This window comes from Oenanthe melanoleuca, chromosome 18, assembly GCF_029582105.1.
Source record: "Oenanthe melanoleuca isolate GR-GAL-2019-014 chromosome 18, OMel1.0, whole genome shotgun sequence".
Lineage (NCBI taxonomy): Eukaryota > Metazoa > Chordata > Aves > Passeriformes > Muscicapidae > Oenanthe > Oenanthe melanoleuca.
In genome coordinates this window covers 1-25,753 of record NC_079351.1, presented here as the reverse complement: position 1 = coordinate 25,753, position 25,753 = coordinate 1, and the positions used below count along the sequence as shown (strand labels likewise).

The following is a 25,753-nucleotide window of genomic DNA, read 5'->3' as shown; positions in this document are numbered from 1 at the left end:
AATCACATAGCAAAATCCAGAATTTTATTATACAGGGCACCACCTGGAGTACAGCTCATTATTTTTCTTGCTTTTATCCTAATTCCTATAACTGATCCAATCTCAATTCCCTTACTATACTTCCTTATCAATACCATGCATTACTTGATAAGCAAAAGCATTTGTACAAAATGAAAAACTTCTGAAAAAAAAGAAGTATCCAAACAAAAACATTTACCTGCAAATAGACAAGACATGCTTTCTGTGAGCAAAGCAATCAATGCTTTCTCTTTCTTCCTGTATACCCCAGGATCATAACTACAAAATTCTTTCACTGAAAGTTTTGGTAGCAAGACAGTATCTTCAAATGTTTGTAACTGACAAATTGACTGGTTCTGTAGGTACTGAAACCCCTTGAAAAAAAAGAAAGCAAAAAAAAAAAAAAAAAGAAGCAAAAAGAAAACATGCAAAAAAAAAAGTTGCATCAGGTAAAGGGTAAGGATTCATTGCACGTCAGTAAGTTACACCAAAGAAGAAGAGAAGTTATTATGAATGTATTTACACAACTGTTAAAGTACACAAATACAGTGGTAGTACAAACGAAGTGCTTTGAGATACTGGTTTATACACAGGTTTATATAGACAGTCTAACTATTTTCTGCATGATGGAATTTAACTATTACAAGGACAAAAACTGCCCACAAGTGAGTACAATTGTTGAAGTCTGCAGTCAACTTTTAAGTATAGTACAGCAATCTAATGGTCCAGATACATAGGAAATAAAAAGGGTGCTTTTGTAAGTCCCTCAAACATTACACTATTAATCACAGATATTTACAAGGAAAGCACACTGAAGCGTAAAACTGCTCCAAAGGTAGTGCACATGCCTAAAATACCAAAGTTTATAGCAACTGAGGAAATAGTTCTCTTATGCAAACTTATCAATTGATCAAATTCTCAAGCTTTTCCACTATACTCTCCCCAAACACACATTTCCCCAGTCTGACCCGGAGTACACACAAGGAAATAGCTAATGTTATGGAAGTATCCAAAGAAGAATGATGATACGTAATACTTATTATGTGGACTTTTGAGAGGGGCGAAAAAGAATTTCTAAACACCCAAAAAAAAAACAAACTACTCTCCATAAAAATCTGAAGACCAATACACATTCTAAAATTGTCTCCAGGCAGGCACGAATTTCTCAAAATACCTAACTGTTCAAACAAAATCTCTGTACATATTTTCATTTCCAGTACAGAACTTCCCATAATTTCAGTCATAATAATTCTGGTACTGTTCCAAGAAATGTATGGACAAAACATGTACTTTTATGAGATCATTTATAGTAAGAGACGATATGAAGAATTTCCCAGATTTCATTATCAACAGGAGCCAACAACATCTGCAACATGAGCATGTTGAGTCACTCATGCCTAGATAATGACTCCGGCCATACTCAGGTTGAATATACTTAAGAATTAAATATGATACGCACCTGAATGGTAGAAGTTCTCAGGATTTTACTGCAAGAATGGATTACCATGTTTGGGGGGCTGTTTAGTTTTGTTTAAGAATTCCTTTTTTGGTCTCGGCATGTAACCGAAGGCATAAATCAAGGTATTTATTTACTTATAAACATGTGGATACTGAATGAAACATGCAAATTCACTGAAGACTCAGCAGCAATGTCTATTTTGCACTTGTAATCGCCTCCAAGCTAACCAGCCTCAGAGAAGAGGAAACAAAATTTTCCCAGTAAAATCAATGTTTGAAAGTAACCACTCACCCACACTAAGCAGAGACAGAACAAGCTTTCTAATTCTAAATCCCTCAAATGTCAGTCTTTCACTTTGTTGTTCATGTTCTTTACAAAGAAGAAATTCATCATTACAATCTCTACTATACTTAAGACTCTCCTGCAGGGTATTTAGTTATCCTCTTCTATGAAACACAATGAGTATTAAAAATTTAACAGGAAGTTAAATGTCCAGTGTGAATGAAGACAGTGAACAGTCAAATAAACTTCTAACAGTTTTAAAAACTTCATCAGAAAACTGACTCAGAATGGGACAATACACGAAAGTACACAATTTAAATAACATCAGATGGTTTTCATTAATTTACAAGTTCCCTAGCAGACTAATCTTTTAAACAAGAAATTTCAAGTCGTTGTCTTTAGTTCAGGTTTGTTTATATTCTACATTTTTAAATCAGACAAAAGCAAGAGTTCTTTACAGAGAAGTAAGCCAATAATTTTAGCAAAATTATACAAAAAACTTTCTTAAACCAAGTAAAAGATTTATAGTTACAGTAGAATAATAAAAAGGGAATAAAGTCTGCCGCCTGTGGAGGGAAAACTGAAATGGCCATCCAGTAACAGGCGGTGAACTCTGTAAACCATCTTTCTTTTCCAGCCCTGTTACTACAGGGTTCTCTTAAGGTCACTGGGTTTCTGGCAAAAGCATCCTGCAATGGCAGCTGCTGGAGTCTGCATGTTCCTCCAAGCGCCTTTTAGGTCACATGGAGAACTCCAATTTCCGCTCTAGTTTAGGGAATATTTGCTAGTAAAGCCATTGGTAACATGGGAGATCAGCCATGCATTATCTGCCCTCCATGGCAAAATAATTTTCATCGGTGCACAGCAGACTGGAGAACACTGGTAGCAACCCGAGCAGGAATCTACCAAAGCCAAAAAACAAGACAACGTCAGCACATATCCTTCCAGTCAATATACAACTGCAGTCATGCAATGTACTTTTAAGCTATTAATTGGCAAAATTTAAGTGTGTGAATTTAAAATCCAACGAGCAATACAATGTTTCACACCCACCTGTAGCTACACGAAGTTCCCTACTATTTTCCTCTTTTATTAGCAGATAACATGAAAAATTCATCTTTCCAGCCAGAGGGGATGTTTTGAAGAAAATTTGACAGAGCATAAACATGTGCAGAAGAAAGAATCAACCAGATGAAAACACTATGAATGCACAGTAATAGACTCAATGGATAATTAATTAAAAAAATTAAGAAGGTAAAAAAGAAATTAATTCTTTTCAATAGCTTTTCACTTTTCATGGGACGTTGTGCTAAAAGATATTTCTTGTATCTCCACAGCTTGACCTACTGAAGTAATAGTGCAGCATTATTTCAGTACCACTTTAATCATGAAAGTGAAAAATCATAGATCTCTGCAATTTAAGAAGCGAGAAACATCTAAGTAGCTGGATCAGTACTCAGTGTTTGTTCCTATTGTGAACAGCCACAAATACTAAGCATACAGTATAGGCCAACCAATGCAGGCACAACCCAGACCAGAATCTGCATGTCTCTCGCATACGGGCTTTTCAATGCAAAGCTTTAGGTTTGCTTTTCTGCATTTTTTTATACCTATTTCTCTTTACTAAGATGTGATATTTAGTCTTTAAAGCGTTAAGCTGCCATTTACAATTGGATCTTTTAAATGTTATAAACTGTTAATGAAGCAGCTTGTGCAGAGTCAGCCAGGCACACAAAGCAGGAGAAAACAGAAGAGAAATAGCAAGATTCTTCACCAACTAGAGATACAGAATTAATGCAAGCTTAGGCTTTATAGAGAAAGTGAGACAGCAGACAAGAGTTATACAACAGAATTTATTAAGGAACAGAAAAATCTCACAGCGCTTTTTTTTAATAAGTAGCAAATCAAAGAAGCTCTCGAAATACTTAAGAAAAGCATCCCTCAGCCATTAATGTTCAGATTCCAACTGAAAGCTGTTATTTCTCATATGAAACCTGTTATTGCCAAAAGCAGAACAGACTAAAAAGCCAAAAGCTGCACACAGAAAGGCAGAAACTTCCACTGAACTGAACAGCGGAAAGGACTTCGTAACACTCAAATTCAAGTCTGTCTACGTCTGAGATGCTCATGGTCAACTATTCTTGTTAGTATGTGAATGCTTTTTTAAATACAGATCTGAACAGATCTGAGTATTTTTAAAATGAGAGCTCATAAGGCATGGAGAAGAATATAAAACAGTGAAAAATGGGCTACAGCTGTAGTAGAACATTCCATTCACAACAAGACAAGACAGAGCCTCAGCTGAGCAGTACTGTCAATTTAGTCTTCGTGCAGCTATTTTGCTTTTATGAATCTGAAGCAGGTCTGGTTTTTCTGCTGCATCAACATCCTTGGAAAGACATGCAATTCTCATACAACTAAAATTTAGACTTAGTTATTTTACTTTATTGTTGATACTTGAACAATTTTAGGGACCTTTAAAGTCCCTAAAGTCCTTTAAAGTCACTATTACTGTCAATTCTAATTAAGAGTCCTAGTGGAACAGCAGCAATAACTCAGCCTTTGGAAAGACACTAACTTTTAAGTTAAAGAAAAATCAATGCTTCATCAAGCAGCTGACCAGAAGGCACAGATACAACTATGAGATCACACGAGTAGAAGGAGTGAAGTCGGATGTTTCCAAAGACGGATGTTTCCCCACCCCATACAAAGTTTTGGTGTCTAATGAGAAGCACTCACCCAGTGCTGCCATCCAACGAAAGGAGACGAGCAGCTACTTGCCATGGTGTTCGAAAGGAATGCTATTCTGAGGTAGGGGAAAAGACAGCAATTTGTAACAGTTCCACTGCCCCAATATATAAAGATGCTTTAACAAAAATCCAACCTGAACTTGCAGTAGCAATTCTATCTTTTGAGAAGCTTTGATTTCAGACTTCCATAAGACATTCCCATCATATTAAGAGGCACGTAAAAGAAATAAATCATTATTCCTCAAAGGAAGCTGACAAGTCAGAAGAACAATGCAGAGAATGATGCCTATTAAGATGGGTATGTGGAGAAAGATTTTCAGATATGGACATGGAAAATGCAGAAGTATGGCACAACACTTAAGTTATTCGATGACAGTGCTGGCTATAATCTTCTAAAAATTTCTTCTGTCAAAGAGACTTAATCAAATATTTCTTTGTGCAGCATTTCAATCTTTTCTTCGACTATGGAGAGAATAACTCTATTACCAACAGGAATTTACTACCGCTTTGACTGTTGGGTGCTGAACATGCTACATTCAAGAAAAAAAACACTGAACAACTTACTGTGCAACCATGAGCAGTCAGACTGAACCTTTCCTTGAAGGAAATGAAGACTACTCACCCATAACTAGATTCTTGAGTTGATCACTACTTTCAGGATGCAGTCAGTGCATGTGGACCGTCAGAACTGATTCAAAGTAGCTTTTACTAGAATACTCATTACCTCATTTACTACACCTCTTAATCTCTAAAATCTATGTGCAAAGGAGACTTAGAGAACAATTCACTTAGGAGAGTTTAAGAGCAGGAGGATCTTTAAAAGGCTGATATGATTTTCTGTGCAACACTGATCACAGCCCTTTATTGCATACAGACCTGCAATTGAGGATTGCTTTACACTTGAACACGTTATTTCTCATATGAAATTTCTTCGCTTAGTCACTGTGAGCAGTAAGGATGATTTCAGTGCTGACTGTGAATCATTCACTTAGAAATGAATCCAGTATTGATGCAAAGGCAGAGAGGAGAGATGATCTACTTATTTTAGAATAAATAGTAGGTAACTACTTTCACTTAGACTTCTATTTGTCCTTTCTTTACTCGTGAGTGGTTTTAATTTTAAGCAATAGGTTCTTTACGTTTTCTCCTTAAACAAAAATTCCTGTTAAAATCATTGTCTCAAACACAACACCAACTCCCTCAAGATATTTTCTTGCTTTTTGTAGAAACCGAAAGAAGTAGATTTGAAACTTACACTGTACAATCTGTTCTCCCAATCCAACTCACTAATGACACAAAATAACATCTCCAGTTCTGTTCATTACTATATCATAAATAGATTCAACAAGGAAATTGTGCCCTTTCATTAAGAAAACACACTAACCTCTCCGACATTACACCTGCCTCCTCAGTCATTACTTAGCACAGTAATGCTAAGTGAAACGGCCCCCACTCCTTCATCCTAAACAGAATTTGGAGTACAGCAGGTATACACATTTGAATAGACTGCACTCAACCACTCAGCTCCCACTGATGTTTATCACTGTGAATTCACAACTTCCAGGTTTTTCGCTGTTGCATTAACTTCATACAATCCAGGAAAGTACTAAATAACATGTGCCATAGAATTTACATAACTTCATTAGAAACATTTAAGTTTCACGAACCATTTCATAGACACTGTAGTTGTTACTTCAATAAACACTCATTACTTATTGTTCATTACTGCATGTCTTATTAATAAGAATGACTTAGGTGCTACGTGGACACTATCTTGGATGTGAAGAATAAATGACACTTATTTTGCTATGCTTACCAGTCACCATTTTGCTATGAGCATCAAATTTCTCGGAAAATGCCTAATTTTCATGAGAGAACTTTGGTTCCTATTATTTGCATTCACAGCCTCAGTTTTTCAGTTTCAGTCTGACCTGATCAGAATTCAGTTTGGAAAAAAGAAAGATAAACACATGGAGTAATCATCTTTAAGATCTCCACTTAGAGGCAAGTAGCTTCCTTGTTTGAGCAACCTCTGCGCATTTCACTGTCCAGAATTTAACAAGCAGCAGCCTTTCCTGCTCCACCTCCTCCTCCAGAGGTGGAGATTACAGATGTGCCGTTGCCTTACCAAACCAAGACAAAGTAAATGAAGTAACAAAACTAACTTACCAAGTTATAAATAAGAACTCTAACGAATGTAGTTCTTAACAGAAAACATCTGCAGATGTGCAAGGCAAGTGCCAAAAGTTGCCTTCTACTGGAGTACAGCTTAAGCACTTGCTGAAAATGGACCTACAGTAGTACATTTACTTATGACTTAGTAAGGAAACTAGCACACTTGGAATGGACACGGACAAGCAATTGCTATTCTTTATGGCTCTCTTGATAAGAAGTGATAAAGATGACTCTATCTTTTTACATCTCTCCAAAAAAATTCTCTTTAATGACTTTGCCACGTAACTTGAATACTTCAGGTTTTCCTAAGAGCAAGGTATAAAGATAACTGGAAACTCAGAGTCATAACTGTTAACCTGGCTAACACCTAAGGATAAATTCTGATTACATAAGAGCTACTTTAGTATTATGAAGACTGTTAAGACCATCAATGACTAAAAAGCTATCAACACCTGCAACTTGCACCATCTTGTCTGTGAGAAAGTGAGAACTGGGAAAATGAGAAGTGAATTTTCTCTTACAAGCTCAAGTGTTACAAGCTGAAGTCTGAGTAAAGTGTTCAGCCACACTACCCAAGTTGCATAAGGTGAAGGCAGGGATTGGGAAAAAGAAGAAACATCCACTGTGGAAGACTACCGGGTTTGGGACTGTAAGGAACCTGAAAGTGCATGAGCCTGTGACCTGATGACACGCATCCACAGATTTTGAGGGACAGGCTGAGTAAATGGCTACTCCACTATCCATTGTATTTGAGACATCCTGGCAGTCCAGTGTAGTTCCCTCTTAGTGGAAAAGGGGAAACCATAATCCCCAGTTTTATAAAGGGAAATATGACACATGGATCAACAGTCCAGTCTCACCTCAGTGTCTGGCAAAATCATGTAACAGATCCTCTTGGAAACTATATTAAGGCACATGGAGAATAAGGAAGTGATTGGCATCAGACAACACAGCTTCACTAAAGGTAAATTGTGCCTGACAAATTTGGCAACCTTCTACAGCGGGGCTAAGCTGTGGTGGACGAGGGAAGAGCCACAGATGTCACCCACCTGGACTTGTGCAAAGCACTGGATGCTGTTTCACGTGATGTCCTTGTCTATAAACTGGAGAGATACAGATTTGACATGAGGGGCACTTGGTGGATAAGGAATTGGCCAGATGGTTGCACTCAAAGAAATGAGGTCAGTGAGTCGATGTCGAAGTGGAAAGCAGTGATGAGTGGTGTTTCTTCCTCAGTATTGGGGCCGGCACTGTTCAACATTTTTGTCAGCAACATGACAGTGTAAACAAGTGTACTCTCTGCAAATCTGCTGAAAACAAGATGTGTGACGCAGACAACATGCTGGGGGGAAAGAGATGCCATCCAAAGAGAACTTAACAGGCTTGATAAGCAGGTCTCTGGGAGGCTCACGTAGTTCAACAAAATCAAGTGCAAGGTCCAGCATGTGGGGTCAGGTCAACCTCAAGCACATGCACGGGCTGAGTGAAGAATGGATCAAAATTAGCTCTGGGGAGAAAGACTTGGGGATGTTCATGGATTAGAAGCTCAGCATGACTTAGCAATGTGCACCAGCAGCCGAAAGCCAACTGCATCCTGGGATGCATCAAAAGAAAAGTGACCAGCAACTTGAGAGAGGGCAATCTCAACCTCTATTCTGTTCTTGTGAGAACCCACCTGGAGTACTGTGTCCAGGTCTGGGGCCCCCGACATGCAAACAACACTGGCAATGTTAAAATGAGTCCAGAGGAGAGCCGCTAAGTTGATGACAGGGTTGGAACACCTCTCTGACGAAAACAGGCTGAGAGAGTTGGGGCTGTTCAGCCTGGAGAAGACTTTGGGGAGAACTGAAAGTAGCTTTGCAGTACCCAAAGGGGGCTTACAAGAAGGCTCAAGAGGGGCTGTTCACATAGCATGCAAAAAGTACATGTAGTGACAGCACAAGGGTGAATAGCCTTAACCTGAAGAAGAGTAGACTTATTTATTAGAAAGAACTTCTTTACTGTAAGGGCAGTGAAGCATTAGAACAGGTTGCCCAGAGGGGTCATGGACTCCCTGTCTCTAGAAATGCTCAAGGCCAGGCTGAATGGGGCTCTCAGTAACCTGGCCTACTGGAAGGCTCTCTGCCAATGGCAGGGGGGTTAGAATGAGTTGATCTTTAAGGTCCCTTCCAATCCAACCTATTCCCCCTGCAAATCGCTCTTGCCTTCCAATTGCAACAGGCCCACAGGAATCTGTTCAAATTATACTACAGCTACACACTATTATTTGGTCACCATGAGTAGATCCCAGCACTGGTTCATTGTCTTAAGAATTAAATTAATAGTTTGTTAGTTGTCTGTTAGTTCTAGCAAACTCAAGAGAAGATCCTGACTAGATCGCTGTTGAGACTGTAAAGAAGTCAACCAAGCAATCCTATACTTGGAGAAGAGTGTTAAAAAGAGCAGGTATGGAATACGCCATTAAGCCAGACCATACCACAAACTACACATCTCAGATCACTCATGGAACCGCCCACTGCCCTCACAGCATTCAGATTTTACAAGCTATACGCAGAACCAAAATGTATCTACAAGCCCAACTGTATTATTTTTATCTTGAAATGTTTACAACACTGTCACCTGCACACTAAGCAACATGTCATGAACATAGCAAAAAAATTAATGATGTACTTTCACCTAAAGCAATCAAGTGGCATCACTGCATTTCTGTCTGTTACTGCTATGCCTTATTTATCTGACTGTTAATAGAGACAAAGCATCTGAGATTTGCTCAGAATGACAAAGACCTGGCATACACCCTTTTCCAAGAAACCGTCTATACGCTAAAGTACATGTTCAGGGAGATGTCTGCATCACACCCTCACAGAATACCGAAGGTCAAAAAAGACTCCTGGAAATGATGTAGTCCAATCCCACTACCCAAAGCACAGTCAACTAAAGCAGGCCGCTCAGGACAATGTCCAATTGGGCTCCAAGTAATTTGGAAAAGGGAGACTCCACAACCTCTTTGGACAGCCTGTTACAGTCCTTGCCCACCTTTATAGTAAAAAAGTTTCTTTGTGTGTCTAAATAGAATTTCCTGTATTTCAATTAGTGCCCACTTTCCATTGTCCGTTCACTGGATATTGCTGTGAACAGTCCGGTTGCACCCTCTTTACATTCCTCTAACAGGTATTTACGCAAATTTACAAGATCCATAACTATGCACAATTCTCCTCTCTTTGTTTTCAAGCTACTTAAAAATACTTCAATGTGAGAATTTCTGGTGGCAAGAATAGCTGTTCGGTGAACAATTTAAGATAGTGAAACTTGTACCCAAAGCCAGTACAGAAAACCTCTCCTGTCCTCTATCCTTGCGCAGTCATTTCTGCTTATGAACTGTTCATCCCATACACAAGCACAAGTATCTGCGCAGCTACATGGTGAAACAACTCATTCAGCTAAAATTCCCCCCAAATCCCACTTCGCTTTTATCACAATGGAATTGTTTCTCCAACCCCATTCACTCTCAGTCTTCATTAGTGATATTCACCTGGCCCCCATCTAAAAAGTTCTTTCCAGCAGTAAGATTTCATATGAAAGAACGTGCACTATCCAAAAGTAATTAACTCGGCCAATTAAACAATGAAGACAAAAGGAACGAAGTAAATTTTTGTCAACGTGCTCTGTCAACGAGGAATGAGTCCCTGGCAAAAATTACGCAGTTAGAGCTCCTGCATAGTAGTGAGGCACGATGGAAAAACCCCTAGGTCATTGTAACAGTCCCCTTAACATACTGCTTTCCCAGAAACATTGCAGAATGTCTACAGATTGGCTGATTTCCATTTTGCATGTAAGACTGAAAGTAAATTGTACAAAGTGAAGCCACATGCTGTTTGGGACAAGACTGTCAATATGCTGAGGAAGGAATGTTTCAACAATAGCACAGAGTTAGAAACACACTTAACACTGTCATTCCTAAAAAGAAAGATTCCTAAAATTTCTTTGGATGATTTCAGTGCTGACTACAAATCACTATCATTTACCCTCCTGCCATCCTCTTCAAATGAGCCTTCTGCAACGCATCCATCATCCATGTATGTGGACTCTTATCGGCTCTGAATTAAGAGCACTGCACTACAATGTTTCTTCACTACTGAACCTTCCATTCTTCACCAAATCCTTCTTGCCTTTTCTGCACCAATATTCTCTGCTCTGTTGGTTGGAAACAAGGTTCACTACTGTCTCTTAACTCTGCTTCTTCACTGGTAACAAATATAAGAAACTCAATGAGTCAAGGAGCTAAATCCCATAAGAGCAGGTTAAAATGCCCCACCTCTAAAATTCTGCATCCTCTCACTGCTGTCAAGGTAAAGACAAAAATTTCTTTACACGCACATCATTCAGGGTAAATGTCAAGCACTTACATGAATGAACATCATCTGCAAAAACAGTATGAAATCACATCAATCACCTGGTAAGTTCTTTTGGCAAATTAATTTTATCAAATTGCCCTCATTTTTTCAATACACAGATTTATTTTTTTTTTACCTGTGAGGTTGACATGCGAGAGGTATCTTGCCGGCCTGTTAAATCAGACGAGGAGATATTGACTGGGGCACCACGATGCAATCTCATACTCACTTTCCTTTCTCGTTCCATACCGGATACTGGCCGAGGAGAGGTGTTGGCTGTGAGAAAAACTGCATTAGATTCCCATAATGAGAAATGCCATGTTAACACGGTCACTGGAAAAATTAACACTCTTGCTGTTTGCACATAAAAATTCCACAGAACCAAATGAGGAATCAAGGCTGTTGTTTGACATTTCTTGGAAATACAAGTATGAACTGCTTGACAATGAGCGTATGCAATTGCTTCCAACCTACTAAAAAGCAAGGGAGAAAAAAACAAACCAAAAGGCCAAACTCTGCCCAGAGACAAACTGCCAGTTACAGTAGTCTACAAGATGCACTTAACCCAAGTACTTGCTTACTTACCAGCATGTGAAGTTGGGGTAAGGGGTGTAGGAGGAGCTACATCTTGCGTTCCTCTAAGCCTGCCAGAAGCAGTGGAGGGTAACCCACGTACAGCTGGATTTCGAGTGTGTCTTAGTCTTTCCTCTCGTTCTCGTCTTTCCCGTTCAGCATCTTCAGCTGCTCTGCTCGCACCCTACGGGTCAAGACTAGTGAACAACTTGGGGGATTATTGAGCTTACAACTATAAGTTTGGATAAAAATACCGAAAAGAAAAACTGGACAATGTGTGAACTGATGATAGGGCATCAACTGCTTTGGTAAAATTTCTCAAGAACTGCCATAAGTTTTGCTCATAAAGCTGCTAGGATAATAGTCTTCAAAATGCTAATGTACACATGTTCTGTTATGGCAGCTGGACACCTCCTCAAATGTGGCAAATGACCCATGGTAAAGATCAAGGTGGGAGTAAGGAATAATTCCACAACGCAGCCCGGTGACTGCCCTAAAGAATCTAAGAAGCCTTCCACATTAAAAGCCTTGTAACTGTAATTTAGTTGTCATCCAAGCCTTACAGCATGCATCCCGTATCTCCTGCCTTTTCTCATTTCCTCATCTTTTTGTCTATACAGTAGAGTTGCCAACAGGAAAAATGGAAGACAATCTTACAGTACCAATTAAGATACTCAAAACTGGCAATGTAGTAAAAAACCCCAACCAAAACCATTAAAAAAAAAAAAAAAATCAAGGTTTTAGAAAGCTATGTGAACTACTCACAAATTTCAGCATGTTCCAGTCAAATACATAGTCATAGGAGAATCCTTGCCGATGAAAGAGGTTTCTGAATAATTGCCTTAGATAGGAATAGTCCGGCTTGTCATCAAAACGCAAAGAACGGCAGAAATTCAAGTATGTGGCAAATTCAGCTGTAATTAAAGAAAGCCTGTTTTTTATCCTCAGCTTTGCACTGGCTTTTTTGCAATTCTGAGTCAAAAAAACCCAAACCATCCCAAATCCAAAAAGCAGGGAATCTTCCTAACGCAAGAAAAAGAATAATGAACTAATAGTAGAAACCCACCAAAGTGAACACTACCATGTCAATCCTGAAAAATAAATTATTTTTCAATCTCAGAACAGGCAAAGATCTAATTTTATCAACAACAGAAGACCCAAGAGCACAGCTCTTTAACCAACAACCGGTGAGGAAGAAAAGGTTTAAAACTTTGCCTGGAGTATACTGAACACAATTTACTGTGGGACACAGAACAGCATTTCTATGTTAAGCCATATAGAGATTCATGTCTACTGCGTCACAGAACACATGAAAACTTTGTCTCGCAGGTCATGCCACATTTTTAATTTACAATAGTCTGAACACTTGTTTTTAAATGGCAAGCAAAATATTACAAAGCAAAAATATGAATATTGAAGTGAACTCAGTGCACCAGAGAAAACAGCAGTATCAAAATACTAGCTTTTGACTTTAGGTCTTCCCAAATAAAATATTAATTTTTATTGAGAAAGAAATTCCAACAAATGGCACAAGAGAAGCTGATTAGTCTTCTCTGCCTGTAAACCCCAGAGAAAACATGTAGTTGATTAATGTAAAGGAACATGTATGAAGCAACATTTGAAACACATAAAAAAAGATGAATTTTCACACAACCCAAACAAAAACTGTAATTCTTGTCACTGTAACTAGTTGCCAAACCCACGAGGGCGGAAAGATGAGACAGAACTCTTTGTGAAATAAAAATATTCTCTGATAACAGCTAGTGTTACTAAGTTCTAAAACAAATCTAAGCATTATTTTACAATACTCAAAAATGGCTTATTATTATTATTTTGGTGTAGATAACAAGCTGAGAAACAGAACTGCTTTGAGGCATGATGCTAGGATACAGCAGGGTTTCTTAGGCCTCTCACAAATTCATATCCATCAGCAGGCCAAACTAGATGAACCTGGGATGATAATTCCCAAGTGAAACAAATGCAGTAGGTAAGAGTGCATCTGACTCTACAATCCAATTCATCCAAGAAAAGTACCCACACAGACAGAAAAAGAGGTAGTTTGTTAAAATGCTATTTGTCTGTTACCAACTATCCAGCCAACAGGTGCACAAAAAAGAGAGAGCAAATCAGATATACCATGCTACCCTTCCTCTTGAGAACACTTCAACAGCTGGGACAAGGGATCCCAAGAAATGCTCTACAAACACAAAAGATATACCTTCAGCATAATATTTTTACCACACGTGGTAAAATCATGATGGGTAAGGAAGCTGAAGAGGGAGAGAGAACGGGAGAGGGAGAGATGGTGAAAAAGAGTAGTAGAAAGAAGATGTACCACTGAAACATGAACATGTAGGCCTAGTGTCAAAGAAGAGTAACTTACAAGGATATCCTTTACACAAAACCTCAATGGGTGTAGACATTTTCTTTTCACTGATACGTTCGTATTTCTGCCTCTTTGTTGCTGCTTTCAGTCCCTGCCAGGGGAGGGAGCCCAGGTTAAAATACATCAGTACATAGCCCAAGGACTCCAAGTCATCTCTGCGAGATTGCTCTACAACAGCATAAAAAAGTGAACTCATTAGGTTTCATTTTCTACTGGAAAAACAAGTCTGTGCAACAAGACTGTTATAAAAACTCTTACAAAAACAAGAGACAGCCGAGAGTTACTATGCCCGTGATAAACTCATTCAGTACAATAAAAGCCTATTATCCTTGCACTTATTAAAAAATGTGCTAATTCCCAGCATTGCACTGAATGAATCCCACCTAATCAAGACATGCAAGGCCGAGCACACTGCACTCTTACTGTCAAAAATAGGGACCATCTCCTATGCCTCCACAAAGCAACATCCACTTGCATTAACATTACACACTTCAAACGTTTAGATTTATTGCTTTCCCTGGCTCACCAATTCCAAGATGAGTGTTGATGGACGCGTAACGGGCAGTTCCTGTTAAGTTTTTATTTTCACGATATGGAATATGTTGGTGAGTTCGAGCATCTCGATACTTCTTTGCTAGTCCAAAGTCTATTATGTAGACAAGATTGCCTTTCTTTCCCAGGCCCATTAAGAAGTTATCTGGCTTCACATCTCGGTGGATGAAGTTCTTAGAGTGAATATATTCAATTCGACTAATCTAAATACAGAACCACAAGAAAAAAAAAATCATTGTCGAGAGACTAAGCACACATCTTTTTCTGACAAAAACACTACCAATTCTGTCTTAACAATGAAAGAGGCATCTCTCCTTTTTATTGTAAAATGTAAGAGCATTAAAGGGAACATAACTGAGAAGACAATGGAAAAATCTTCTTTCCAGCTCTTTGTTCCTGTTTTACATCTGTTTACAAAAATTTTCTCAGGGAAATTCTTAGTCTTTGAGGAGTGCAACACCTAGTATGCAAATGGCGCAGGTCCAGTTTTCAAATAAGAACTGGTAATCACCTTTGATGGGATACTTTGGATTTACAGAAACAGAACTAATTTTGAATCTTTCCTCTATTAATCCAACCTATTCAGCTCTAAATTTTAGAAATAAAATGTATGTGATCTATCAAAAAAAAGTCAATATCCCAACATATTGCACTGTCAAGATAACAAAGCAGTTTCCTACCATTTGGTCAGCAAGTAATAGGACTGTCTTGAGACTAAATTTCCTTGAACAAAAATTGAAGAGATCTTCAAGACTTGGTCCCAACAACTCCATCACCATAACGTTGTAGTCCCCTTCAGCTCCACACCACTTAATTGTGGGAATACCCACTAGGGAAAAAATAAACCATTTATTCAGTATAACAATTTGATTTATATAATTAGTACACACAGATCTTCAAGGCTCTTAAGATGAATTCTGAGGGTCACTACCGTGAATGTTTCCATTTACAGAGAAGTTTAATATTTTGTGCTACCTTCAGACATTCCAAAATTAGATACTTGATAACTTCCAGCAGAATCAATGCAAAATTGTAGCAAGAGAAGTCTAAAAACAGCCTTTTTTCTCTTCCCCAGAAACCTTACAGTCTTGTACTTACCTTGTAACTTTAAAGTACTGAGCACTGTTGGAATTGAACCCTAAGCATTTTACCAATATTAATACTCCTGTAGTCTCTAAGATGCAATAAGGCACGAATCACAAGTCTGAAAATAAAGACCCTGACAAACCACTAGATACTATTACTGAAGAAGGCCTTAGAAATTAACTTAGTTTCAAAGCCTACAAAATCACCATGAAATACCTGTCTCTTTCATCAAAATTTGCAATGAATTTCCACCTTTCCTTTATATTCTGGTCTTTCCTTCAGTTCCATGGTATTTGCTGATTGGTGAATCTCTACCAAAGTAGCATGGTTTAGAAGATGCATTATTCATTCAGTTTTACAGTATGACAAGTAGCCCAAATTTATGGAAGAAGTCAGAAACCTTATTTCACATAAAAATGTAGAAATGCTCAAATATTTTGAAATAAACCTGCATGTAGGTAGCCTTATACAGATTTTAAAATGCCTTACTCTGAGTTATGTCTATGCATTTTGGTGTGAAATGCTGTAATTCACCTGTAATGCTGTAATTTAAAGGAAGCATGCTATTCTATGAAGGCTATTCTGGTTACAGGCAGGTGGCAACTGAATGAGGCATGAATTAAAAAATATCTAAACGCAAATACACATTATTATAAATTTCTAGAGGTGTTATTAGCATACTTGGCTCTTGAGATACAGAGTGGAATGTACTCTTTACGCAATGCACATGCTCATATAGGAAGAACTCAAGGGACTGTGAACCAAACACAAAACTGAACTACACCAGGTTTATGTCTCAGAACTGCACAGGAAGGTTAAATTTCTGGAATTACAAAATACATTAGTAAGTTACCATAGCAGAGCAACATGCAGTAGCTATCAAGTTGCTGAACTCCTATTCTCCACTACTAATGCCATTTTGTCTTTGAACTCTCCCAGCAATGAAGTGTTTTTAACTCAAAAGAAAGAATACTAACATGTACAACAAAAATTAACCTGATTTTTAGAAGTCTAAAATTACCATAACAAGCAAGCCAAGTGAAATGATCCAAAGCAGCTGTTACCATCTTTCATTGACCCATGAGAACCAGAAATAAATCACTGTTTTGGGACAAAACTTCGTTTCACATTGCACAAGGTCCTCCCATTTTACTATTTTGGGAACCATGACAAAATTTTGGAGGATCTCACTGGCTATCATGAAGCGTGGATTTGGATTTGGAACTGCTGCTCTACAACCCTTGCAGATCTGAAACACTGCTCTTTCCTCTACCCTGCTACCTTTCCCACCTTCTCCTTATTTCTCAAAAGAGATCCTAAACATTAACTGCCAGGTGGCAGATACATCAAAAGTGTAAAACCTGCAGAATCTCTGAAGAAGGAAAATATTTTGCTTGCCTCCACCCTGCATCATTTTGTAGATTTTACTCTCGATGTGGAGCTGAGGATGTTTGGTTTTCACACATTCCAACTTTATTGCAACCTCTTCTCCGGCAGCAATATCAGTTCCTAAAACCAGAAGAATTTAAAACATTGGTCAAAATATTTTTAAGGTGCACTTCCTTTGCCAAAACTGAAACAAAATGAACATCAATAAGCTATTTCTCAATGGCAAATATCCAGAGATTAAATATTTTCAGTCACGATTATCCAAAATTCTTTTGAAACCTTACAGATACTCTCCAACAGACTAGGATTATAAGAGAAAACTGTTAGACACCGTAGCACAAGAAGCCAAAATTGCTGCTATCCCATTAAAAAGAAAAAAAAAAAAAAAAAAAAAAAAGAAACAAAAGTAAACCAAGTACATCTTCTCAGGGATGTCTTTCCACCTTCAGCTTATGGTAAAAATGTTCAGAATTAGTATTTGCAAACATGGCACACAGCCCCACCAACAGAAGAAATACTAGGAATTCAAATCACCTCATCTTAAGCCTTGGAAATAGAGACTACAATATCCCTAGACTTCAACATACTCCACTGCTGTACCCTGACACCTCATTTTACTTGGCTGGAAGGCAGATTATCTAGACTAAAGAACATGCAGTCTGCAAAAGCTTTCTTCAAATCCCATTAAATTCTTGTTTCCACAATCAAAAAATGTCTTACCTGTTCACTTTCAAAGTATGTAGGGAGAAACTGTCATTCTTAAAAAGTAACAGTCTATAAAACACACACTCTCACAGCCAAGCAACTTGCAAACTACAGGAAAAAAGGAAATGGGAAAAGGAAATGTGTGACACTTCACAGACATATTGCCAAGTCTCTCTACTTTGAGAATTTGGTCCTTTTCTGCTTTACCTCATGGTTCAGAATCATGTGAAGTACATCACCCACTGTTTGATCTGATCCCCACTTTCAAAAGCCTAACTCAAGGTTCACTGGTTGTTTTGTTTTGTCAAGAAACAGCAAACAAACCTTTTGTACTCACTTTTTCCATTATCAGGATTGCATACACTTTAACACTACCTCATTTCCCTTAACTCTTTTCAGAGTTCAAAAACTCTTGTCATTCCCTGGATAAGTAATTTTTAATTATTGCATATTATTTCCCTTTTCTCTTTATCTGTACCTTTGTCAGTTCTGCAATGCCCTTTCTGACAGTCACACAAAGAAATTAAGACACGTGCATAATACCATAGTTTTCTGCCTACCTACTTTTTCCTGTATGTTTTTCTTGGATCATTATAGTGTACTGGCCTAACTTTTATAGTTGCAAAATCCTGTTCCTGTTGTTAAGGAGCTACTTCAGTGCTTTACAGGCTTTTATGCTATATAGTCAGAAAAATTAAGGCTACAAAGACATGCTAACATCCCACACCTCAAGAAGGACATGACTGTTCACTTTGGCAGGAACTGATAGAGCATGGAATCATCTGAGCTCCCACAAGACTATGCATCTTTTTCTACGCTAACAAAGTGCCTTTCTATTTGCAAGCACAAGTGGGTATCAAGGTGGTGTTGCCAGAACACAGAGTTTCTCTGAGTGGACACCCCAGCAGCTATATATTAGGCATCTCACAGTGCACCTTAAAAAATCAACAAAATGTATGAAGCTCACTCAAGATACGATAAGCACAACTCAAGGCCATCAACTGAAAAACACAAAAGAAAAATAAGGCCGTACATAAATCTGTCTTGTACGACTCCTTTTTATCTAGCATAACAGGTGACAGGATCCTGGATTGTGACTTTGGACACAGTACAGTTGCAGCAACTGAAAGCTCTTCAATACGTAATGCAGTGTTTTTCACATTTCATGAATGAATTATTTTGGTGGACTTTAAATTTATCACGGTGAACATCAACCCAGATTTGAAAGCATGTATCAACAATACAAGGAGGAAGGACTTAATACTGACCTCCCTATCCCAAATCAAAGTCTCGATTTTCAACCACACAACTCCTGACCTTTCCTGATTATTCCTTTTTCTCCAGGGTTCTACATGCGCCAAAATCAGAGAGGTCTGTAGACTGAAGACTGTATTAACTGATGAGAGGTCAACAGCAATAGTGCTGTTTTGGGGTTCTGGTCTCTCTGATCCAAAACAGACACAAACTTCCATCTGCATATAATGAAAGACATATCTCTTCAAAGACAGCTGCAGACTTCTTTGGTTGATTAACACAAAAACTGTGCAGGAGGATCCAGACCTGTATTATCAGGATCAAGTCCTGCTCAACACGCTATTAAAATCTATTTGACAGACCATAGTCTCGATCTGCTAGGTCACTTGTTAGCATAATTGCTCTTCCCGAGAAGTCTTTATCACCTAAGAAAGCCAAGATTCTTAGTCTGAACTCCACTTCCATGTAAGCCTTCTCTTTCAAAACATGAGATTTCATACTAAAATAACGCAATTCATATTTCTGAGTCCAGCAAAACCAATGAGAGGCACATAAAGGAAAATCACTTTGCCAAGCAATCCAGTACTTGTCCCCAAACAGGGACTTTTGTCTACACCTTAAACCTGAGACAAAAGTTTCCAAAATTTTACAGCACCCTGTATTTCACCAAAAACTTAGCTTCCTTCCTTTAAAGAATATGTAATAATATTTGAGAAGCGAAAAAGAAAGACAAAAAAAATGTACTTAAAATTTCCAAGTCTTCTTCCCTAGGAAATTATTTTAATTAGTTTACAACATAAAATTAACTCTTAAGAAAAACATATACATCACACAAGAAACTATGAAAACACTGGGACTACTCTGTCTTCATGACTTATTCCTACTTGACCTCACGGTCTGAGCAAAAGAAATGCTTACTCTGATCCACTCACTCCTGCCTACCTTTTATACTACTTAGAATATCGGTATATTAATTTCTTTTGTATCTTCCTTTGGAAGGCAACATAGGTAAACTCCTCAATTTTATTTTCTTTAAATTGTCCATGCTTATTTACAATAGTGCCTTACATTTAAAAATCGTTTCCCACAGACCCCTCTCCATTCCACATTCCAGAAGACAAATTTTGAGGTACAAAGAAGAGCAAAGAATGTGAAAAAACCACGCTCCTAACAGTGTTGTTGGCTCCTTATTCCAAAGTAGGGTAAAAGGAAAAGGGTGGGAAAATGAAGGAAGTCCCTCCCCTCTACTCTGGAATGTCTTCAACACCCTTGTAGCTGCACTTAAGACAAAACGTGGGGGACTGGAAACAGGCAAAAATATTCAAATATTCAATTCCTCCTTTCCAAAGCATAAAACTGAGCTGGGAATGTACGCTGAGGTAACCTACAGACTCACTGAGGCCTATCAGAAGGCATGTCTACTTAAAAATAAATAATGCCTTCTGAAATAACTTCAGAAATTATTTTAAGACACTTATGTCTAGTGTACAGTCTGAACAACCAAGCAGTAACTGGAATTTTTCAAAAACCGACCACACTTCATTATCACAAAAAACATAGTTTTCAAACATCTATTCTACCAGATAATGGTAGGCAAACCAAATGGGACTCGTTTTCCTTTGGAAAATAAACCCGTGCCATCAGCTGGATCTTCCATTCAGGTACTTCCATGCTAGTTACTGGCTTAGGCATGACATTTGCAGTAAGCCCTGAAAGTAAATCCAAGACAATTATAAAGAAATTTTAAAAATGTGAAACCCAGAGGATTTATTGCAGAAAATTCAGTATGGCATTAATACATACACTAGCATACAGGGAACTATTACTTCCTGCGCAACTTCACTGGTGTGAGCTGCATGCATAGAGATAAAAGTGACATATAAACATTTATGTCATTTACACTTGATACTAATACTGCAATGAAACCTGATTTATCTGAGCAGTAGTCAAAAGTTAATTTTTTTCTAATAATTTAAGACTTTTCAGATTTTAACTGCTGTCTTAATTGCCCCCCAAAATCACAACGGAAGCTAACAAGGATTTTTGCACAAGCTTTACCACAATCTTCTACAGTCTCATCTTCAATCTTCTATACGTGCACTGCAGAGAGGCAGAATCACGTTCTGTCTCTAAACAATTACATACTTACAGTTAAAAATGTGTACTTTTCATCAGGCATATGACCCGTCTTACGGATAACCAGTATTTCATTATTTGTAGACAAGCAGCCTTAGGTAACAAATTATTTTGGAATGCCAGCTGTGCTCTGCAAGATGTCTAGAAAAACAACCCCCAACCCTCATACTGCACACACTGCCAATCAAACCACATAAGCTAGCAAGTGACATTATCTTTATCTTCCTTAGCTTCTGCAAGTTCCACTTCACTGCCCCCCCTCCATCCCCTTGATTTGCTTTTCTAAATTAACACAATTTTCAAAAGCAGAGTACTTGCGTCTATCGGATGGGACTTAATGCTCGTGTTTCTTTGGATTTAACCCACTTCACACGGCTTGAGAATTTGCCGAATAAGCAGAGTATTTTAAAAATACCTGCTTTCAAAACTTCTTGTTCCCACCACCTGTGTTTGTCATAAGCAACAGCAGTGGGCCGTTGTGTTAGAGAGCTATAATAATGCACTGGCTAAAATAATTTCAATCCTGTGCGTTTTGCAACTGCATAGCGTACACGATTAGGCTACGGTCAAGCAACACGATTAGCCAAACTACGAGGATTATTTGAAGGATTTAAAGTATTTCTTTTACTGCAACCTAATCACCTATAGTTGTGTAATTTTTTTTAGGCCTCACAGGAGAAAGAAAGATCCTTCTGACAACAATTTTTCCTAGTCCACTGCAGCGATACTTAACCCTGGTACACGTTTCTTTCCCAAAACGTTTTTCCGAATGTGCTAGGTTGTGGAAGTTTTAGGATTATGTGGTTTTGTTGCTGATTTTTTTCCCTACGTGTTGTCAAATGAGGCGATTTTTACCCTTATGCTCATTTTACAGACGCGAACGGTGCCCAAGGTCACCAGACAACAATGAGAAGAGGCAGCGGAGTAAAACCAGAATTCCCGATTTCCGATTTCATGTCCAAATTAGGACATGATGTCAACGATATATTAAATTACTGCTGCTGGGCCCCTAGCCCAGGTACTTGCCCGAACCGGCTAGGCCCTCGATGTCCTCCACACAGCCACAAAGCGGGCCAGCTAAATCCGCGGCGAGCCATCCTCCTTACCCAAGTAGATATCCCCGAAGGAGCCGCTCCCGATCTTCCGGCCCAGCCGGTACCGGTTCCCAACCCTCAGCTCCATGGCGGCAGCTCGGCTCGTCCGCAACCCGCTTCTGTTGCTCTGCCCGGCCTGCTGGCTCTCGTTCTGATGCCTCACAGTCCTGCGGTTTCGGATGGCATCGCGGCTTTGGTCTCACCGCTCGATACTAGCGAGACAGACAACACGGTCGCCGCAGCTCCCGAGCAAGATGGACACGGATTCCCGACACCCGCGGCCGCCCACCCCTCAGCCCCGAGCCGCCATAGTGCGTGACGTCACTTCCCCAGCGACGGGGGCGGAGCTGTAAGCGCAGCCTTTATCTGGAGCGCGCGAATCGCCGCCCGCAGCAGCCCCGGGAAGGAAAACACAGGACTTTGTGGAACCAAGGAATGGAGGAGGTGTCCTGTCCCACTTCTGCCTCCTCTGCCAGCAGCAGGGGAGATGCAGCTCTCAGCCATGGGATCACTTCAGTTCAACCTCCCAAAATCACCTGGCAACACTTACTATGAATCCCAAAGTTTCAGTGCATCATCTGTGTGCTATCTCAGGAAGTTCAGTTGGTCATTGTGGGGAAAAAATCTGCGTTGGGTCCGAGAACCGACTCGAACCCCTGTTACCTGAACTGTCCAGCTGCAGGATCAATGTTCAAAATAAACATTGGATCCTTAAGGGCAGAGTCTGTCACCCTTTGTAAAACCCAAGGGAAGAACGAGGCTCAAAAGGCAGCCCCTTACGCCTCCAGTCCCTGCTGCTGGAAACACTGCCCAGGATTTTGTACAGACAGGACGGAGCCTTTGCGCAGCTCTGTCCCGTGGGACCGAGGGTGGCAAACCTGAGAGACTGACAGAAATAAAACAAATGATTGATTTAAATGGACGCTGATAAGCCTCTCCCCAGAACAGTACCCTGCCCAGCTCAGGAGCTGGAACTGCTGTTGCAGGGCACAACGTCTGAAGGAACACTGCAGCCGCATCATTACAGCCAGCAAAAACAATGACTAATGAGAAAAACATCCTTACCTGGTCCAATGTCCCAATCTCTGGCTCATCCTCAGGGGGGCACACTGCTCCAGGAAGGAATCTCCACACAGCCCGTGAGACCCAGGCTAGGACGCTGCCCTACCAGCAGAAGACAAGAGTTAGTGAAGCTTTTGGGACATACTCTGTCCTCAGAGTGGTTTGACAAAACATCCGTCAATAATAAGGACAGCTTGTACCTAGGCTTGCAATAGACTTTCGTACGTTATTTCTTCAAAGTCTGTGCTTTAAAATATTTTGATAATAAAAGTGTTTAAACAAGATTTGCCATGAGCTCTGCACTCTGCCATGCACCAAGCCCAAAGGAATAACTGGATATCCTCACACTCATCCAGCCTGAGGCAGCTCTCATGTAGGGAGAGTAGTTACAAAAGTATCCCAATTAAAATCTCATTTACTTCTAAATATCTTCACTGAAATTATTTTTGTTGTTTACTGTATAATGTGTGCTTTATTAATGTATCAGTTATCATCAATAAAGTACACAAATATATTATGCTAAAACACAGTTTGTACAGATACCTTTGTATTCTGCAGGAAGGTGGCCATTAGGTAATGCTGAACAATCAGCATTCATCTGGATAAAAAAATCCATGAGCAGAGCTGAAACTTGTTTTCATTGGCAGCTGTACTTTCCTGCAAGTTGTGTTATCGTACCTACGTAGCACGGACAAAGATTTCACCCTGATTATAAACGTTCATGTACTCCCCCCCTGCCCCCCACTGGTGCTGCTACAAAGATGGAAACTGCTAATGGAAGGTTTCAGAAATACAAACCAGCACCATCTGTATTTTCACTAGGTATGAATGTAGGATGAGGAACTTCATCACATATGACAGCTGCTAAAATTCCTGATGCTCCCTCAGCTTTCCCACTATAGACTAAACTAAGACGCTCCTTGAGCTAGAAATCAACAAATTATACTAGAAAAGGAAATCAGGTTCAGAAGAAATTTTTTTCACTGATTATAGCTGAGTTTTAATGGGAATTCTCTGCAAAATCTGATCAATTGTTCTTCACAGTGGCCGTGAGGGGAGTCAAACATGCCAGCCCAGATCTGCAAGCGTGCAACGCCAGGAGAACCTCTGGAATGTAAACCAGGATTTCTTCAATGGCTCATGAGTGCCTGCTGGGCCCAGGTCCTCTGTACAAACACTGTACAGGGAAAAGGCAAGACTGCACATTCCTTGTGATATGAATTGAGTTTTGGGGGGGGGGGGGGGGGGGGGCGGGGGGAGGAGATGTTAAATAAAAAGGAGATGCAAAGGAGGGAATTGCTTCTATCTGTAAATATTCTTGTCCTAAAGGAGCCCTGCCCAGCCTGACTGCTGGCCAGTGCTGCTCCCAGACTGTCCCCTCTCTTGGTGAGATATATTAAAGATATAAATATGAAAAATATAAATAGAAACATATATTTAAGTATCATTTAAAATAAAGGGCTTTTTTGTTTGTATTTAGTTAGAGGTGGAGCTTTTAAATAAATAATATTAAAATTAGAAACATACAAATATATAATATATTAAGATATAGGTATACATAAAATAGAAAAAAATGCTAGCAATACAAAGATTATGTATATAATAAACAATAAAAATAATATTTTATATATGTTATAATATGACCTTAATTGAACATATAAAATATATATGGATTATAAATATGAATATAAATTTAATATGAATAAATATATTTTTATTTAAAGGGTTTTTTTTTTTTTGTTTTTATTTGGTTAGAGACAGGGCTTCTTTTAGTTTTTGTCGAGGTTTTTTTGGGGCATTAATTTAGGAGGATTTTTTGAAGGAATGGGACTCGTTTTTTGCCTTCGCTTCTCTCTGTTCCCAATGACCCGCAGCCTCGGGCTGAGCTCGGCGCAGTGCTGCCGCCTTGTGGGCACAGCGCGGTACTGCAGCCGCTCCCGAGCCGGCAATGGCAGTGTTTGGGGGGGTTTTAAGGTTGTTTTAGGGTATTTTCAAGGGATTTTTTAAAGTTTTTCTGGGATTTGTTTTTAATTTGGGTTTTTTTAGGGGGTTCTGGGGGTTTAGCCCAGCGCTGACCCTGTCCCTCCCGTGTCCGTCCCCCTGGGATCCTCCCCAGGCACCACCCTGCCCCGCCCCAGCCCTGGCTGCGCACCCGCCGCTAACGCCGCCTTGTGGGCACAGCGCGGTACTGCAGCCGCTGCCGAGCACTGCCAGAGCGCCGGCTCGGGGGTGGCTGCAGTACCGCGCTGTGCCCACAAGGCGGCAGCACTGCCGCCCTTCCCACGCTCGCAGCCGCGGCCGCTCTCGCAGCCCGAACTCGGCGTCACCCTCCCCTCTATTCACACACACCCCCCGCTCCCCGCTCCATCCGGGCAGCGCCGGCGGGGACGCCGCTGCAATCCGGATCTCCGGCGAGGAGAACAGCATTGCTGCCCTGC

General features: G+C 39.7%; 1 protein-coding gene across 4 annotated transcripts; it reads right to left on the bottom strand.

Moving 5' to 3' along the window:
* Window positions 1-7: 7 nt before the first annotated feature.
* Window positions 8-22,590, bottom strand: CSNK1D (casein kinase 1 delta). 4 transcript variants are annotated; one of them, XM_056506051.1, is made up of 10 exons: window positions 22,266-22,572; window positions 17,074-17,184; window positions 15,270-15,418; window positions 14,564-14,792; window positions 14,035-14,205; window positions 12,417-12,565; window positions 11,664-11,835; window positions 11,215-11,354; window positions 4,499-4,565; window positions 2,630-2,661 (listed from the first exon to the last, which is right to left on the bottom strand). In XM_056506051.1, the coding sequence occupies exons 1-9, from the start codon at window positions 22,339-22,341 to the stop codon at window positions 4,533-4,535; spliced, it is 1,230 nt and encodes a 409-aa protein (XP_056362026.1). In that variant the 5' UTR covers window positions 22,342-22,572; the 3' UTR covers window positions 2,630-2,661; window positions 4,499-4,532. The 4 variants fall into 4 exon arrangements, with proteins under 4 accessions (XP_056362025.1, XP_056362028.1, XP_056362026.1 ...); XM_056506050.1 differs by lacking the exon at window positions 4,499-4,565 and having other exon boundaries at window positions 8-2,661; window positions 22,266-22,590; XM_056506052.1 differs by lacking the exons at window positions 2,630-2,661; window positions 4,499-4,565 and adding an exon at window positions 4,572-11,105 and having other exon boundaries at window positions 22,266-22,590.
* Between the last annotated feature and the right edge of the window lie 3,163 nt (window positions 22,591-25,753).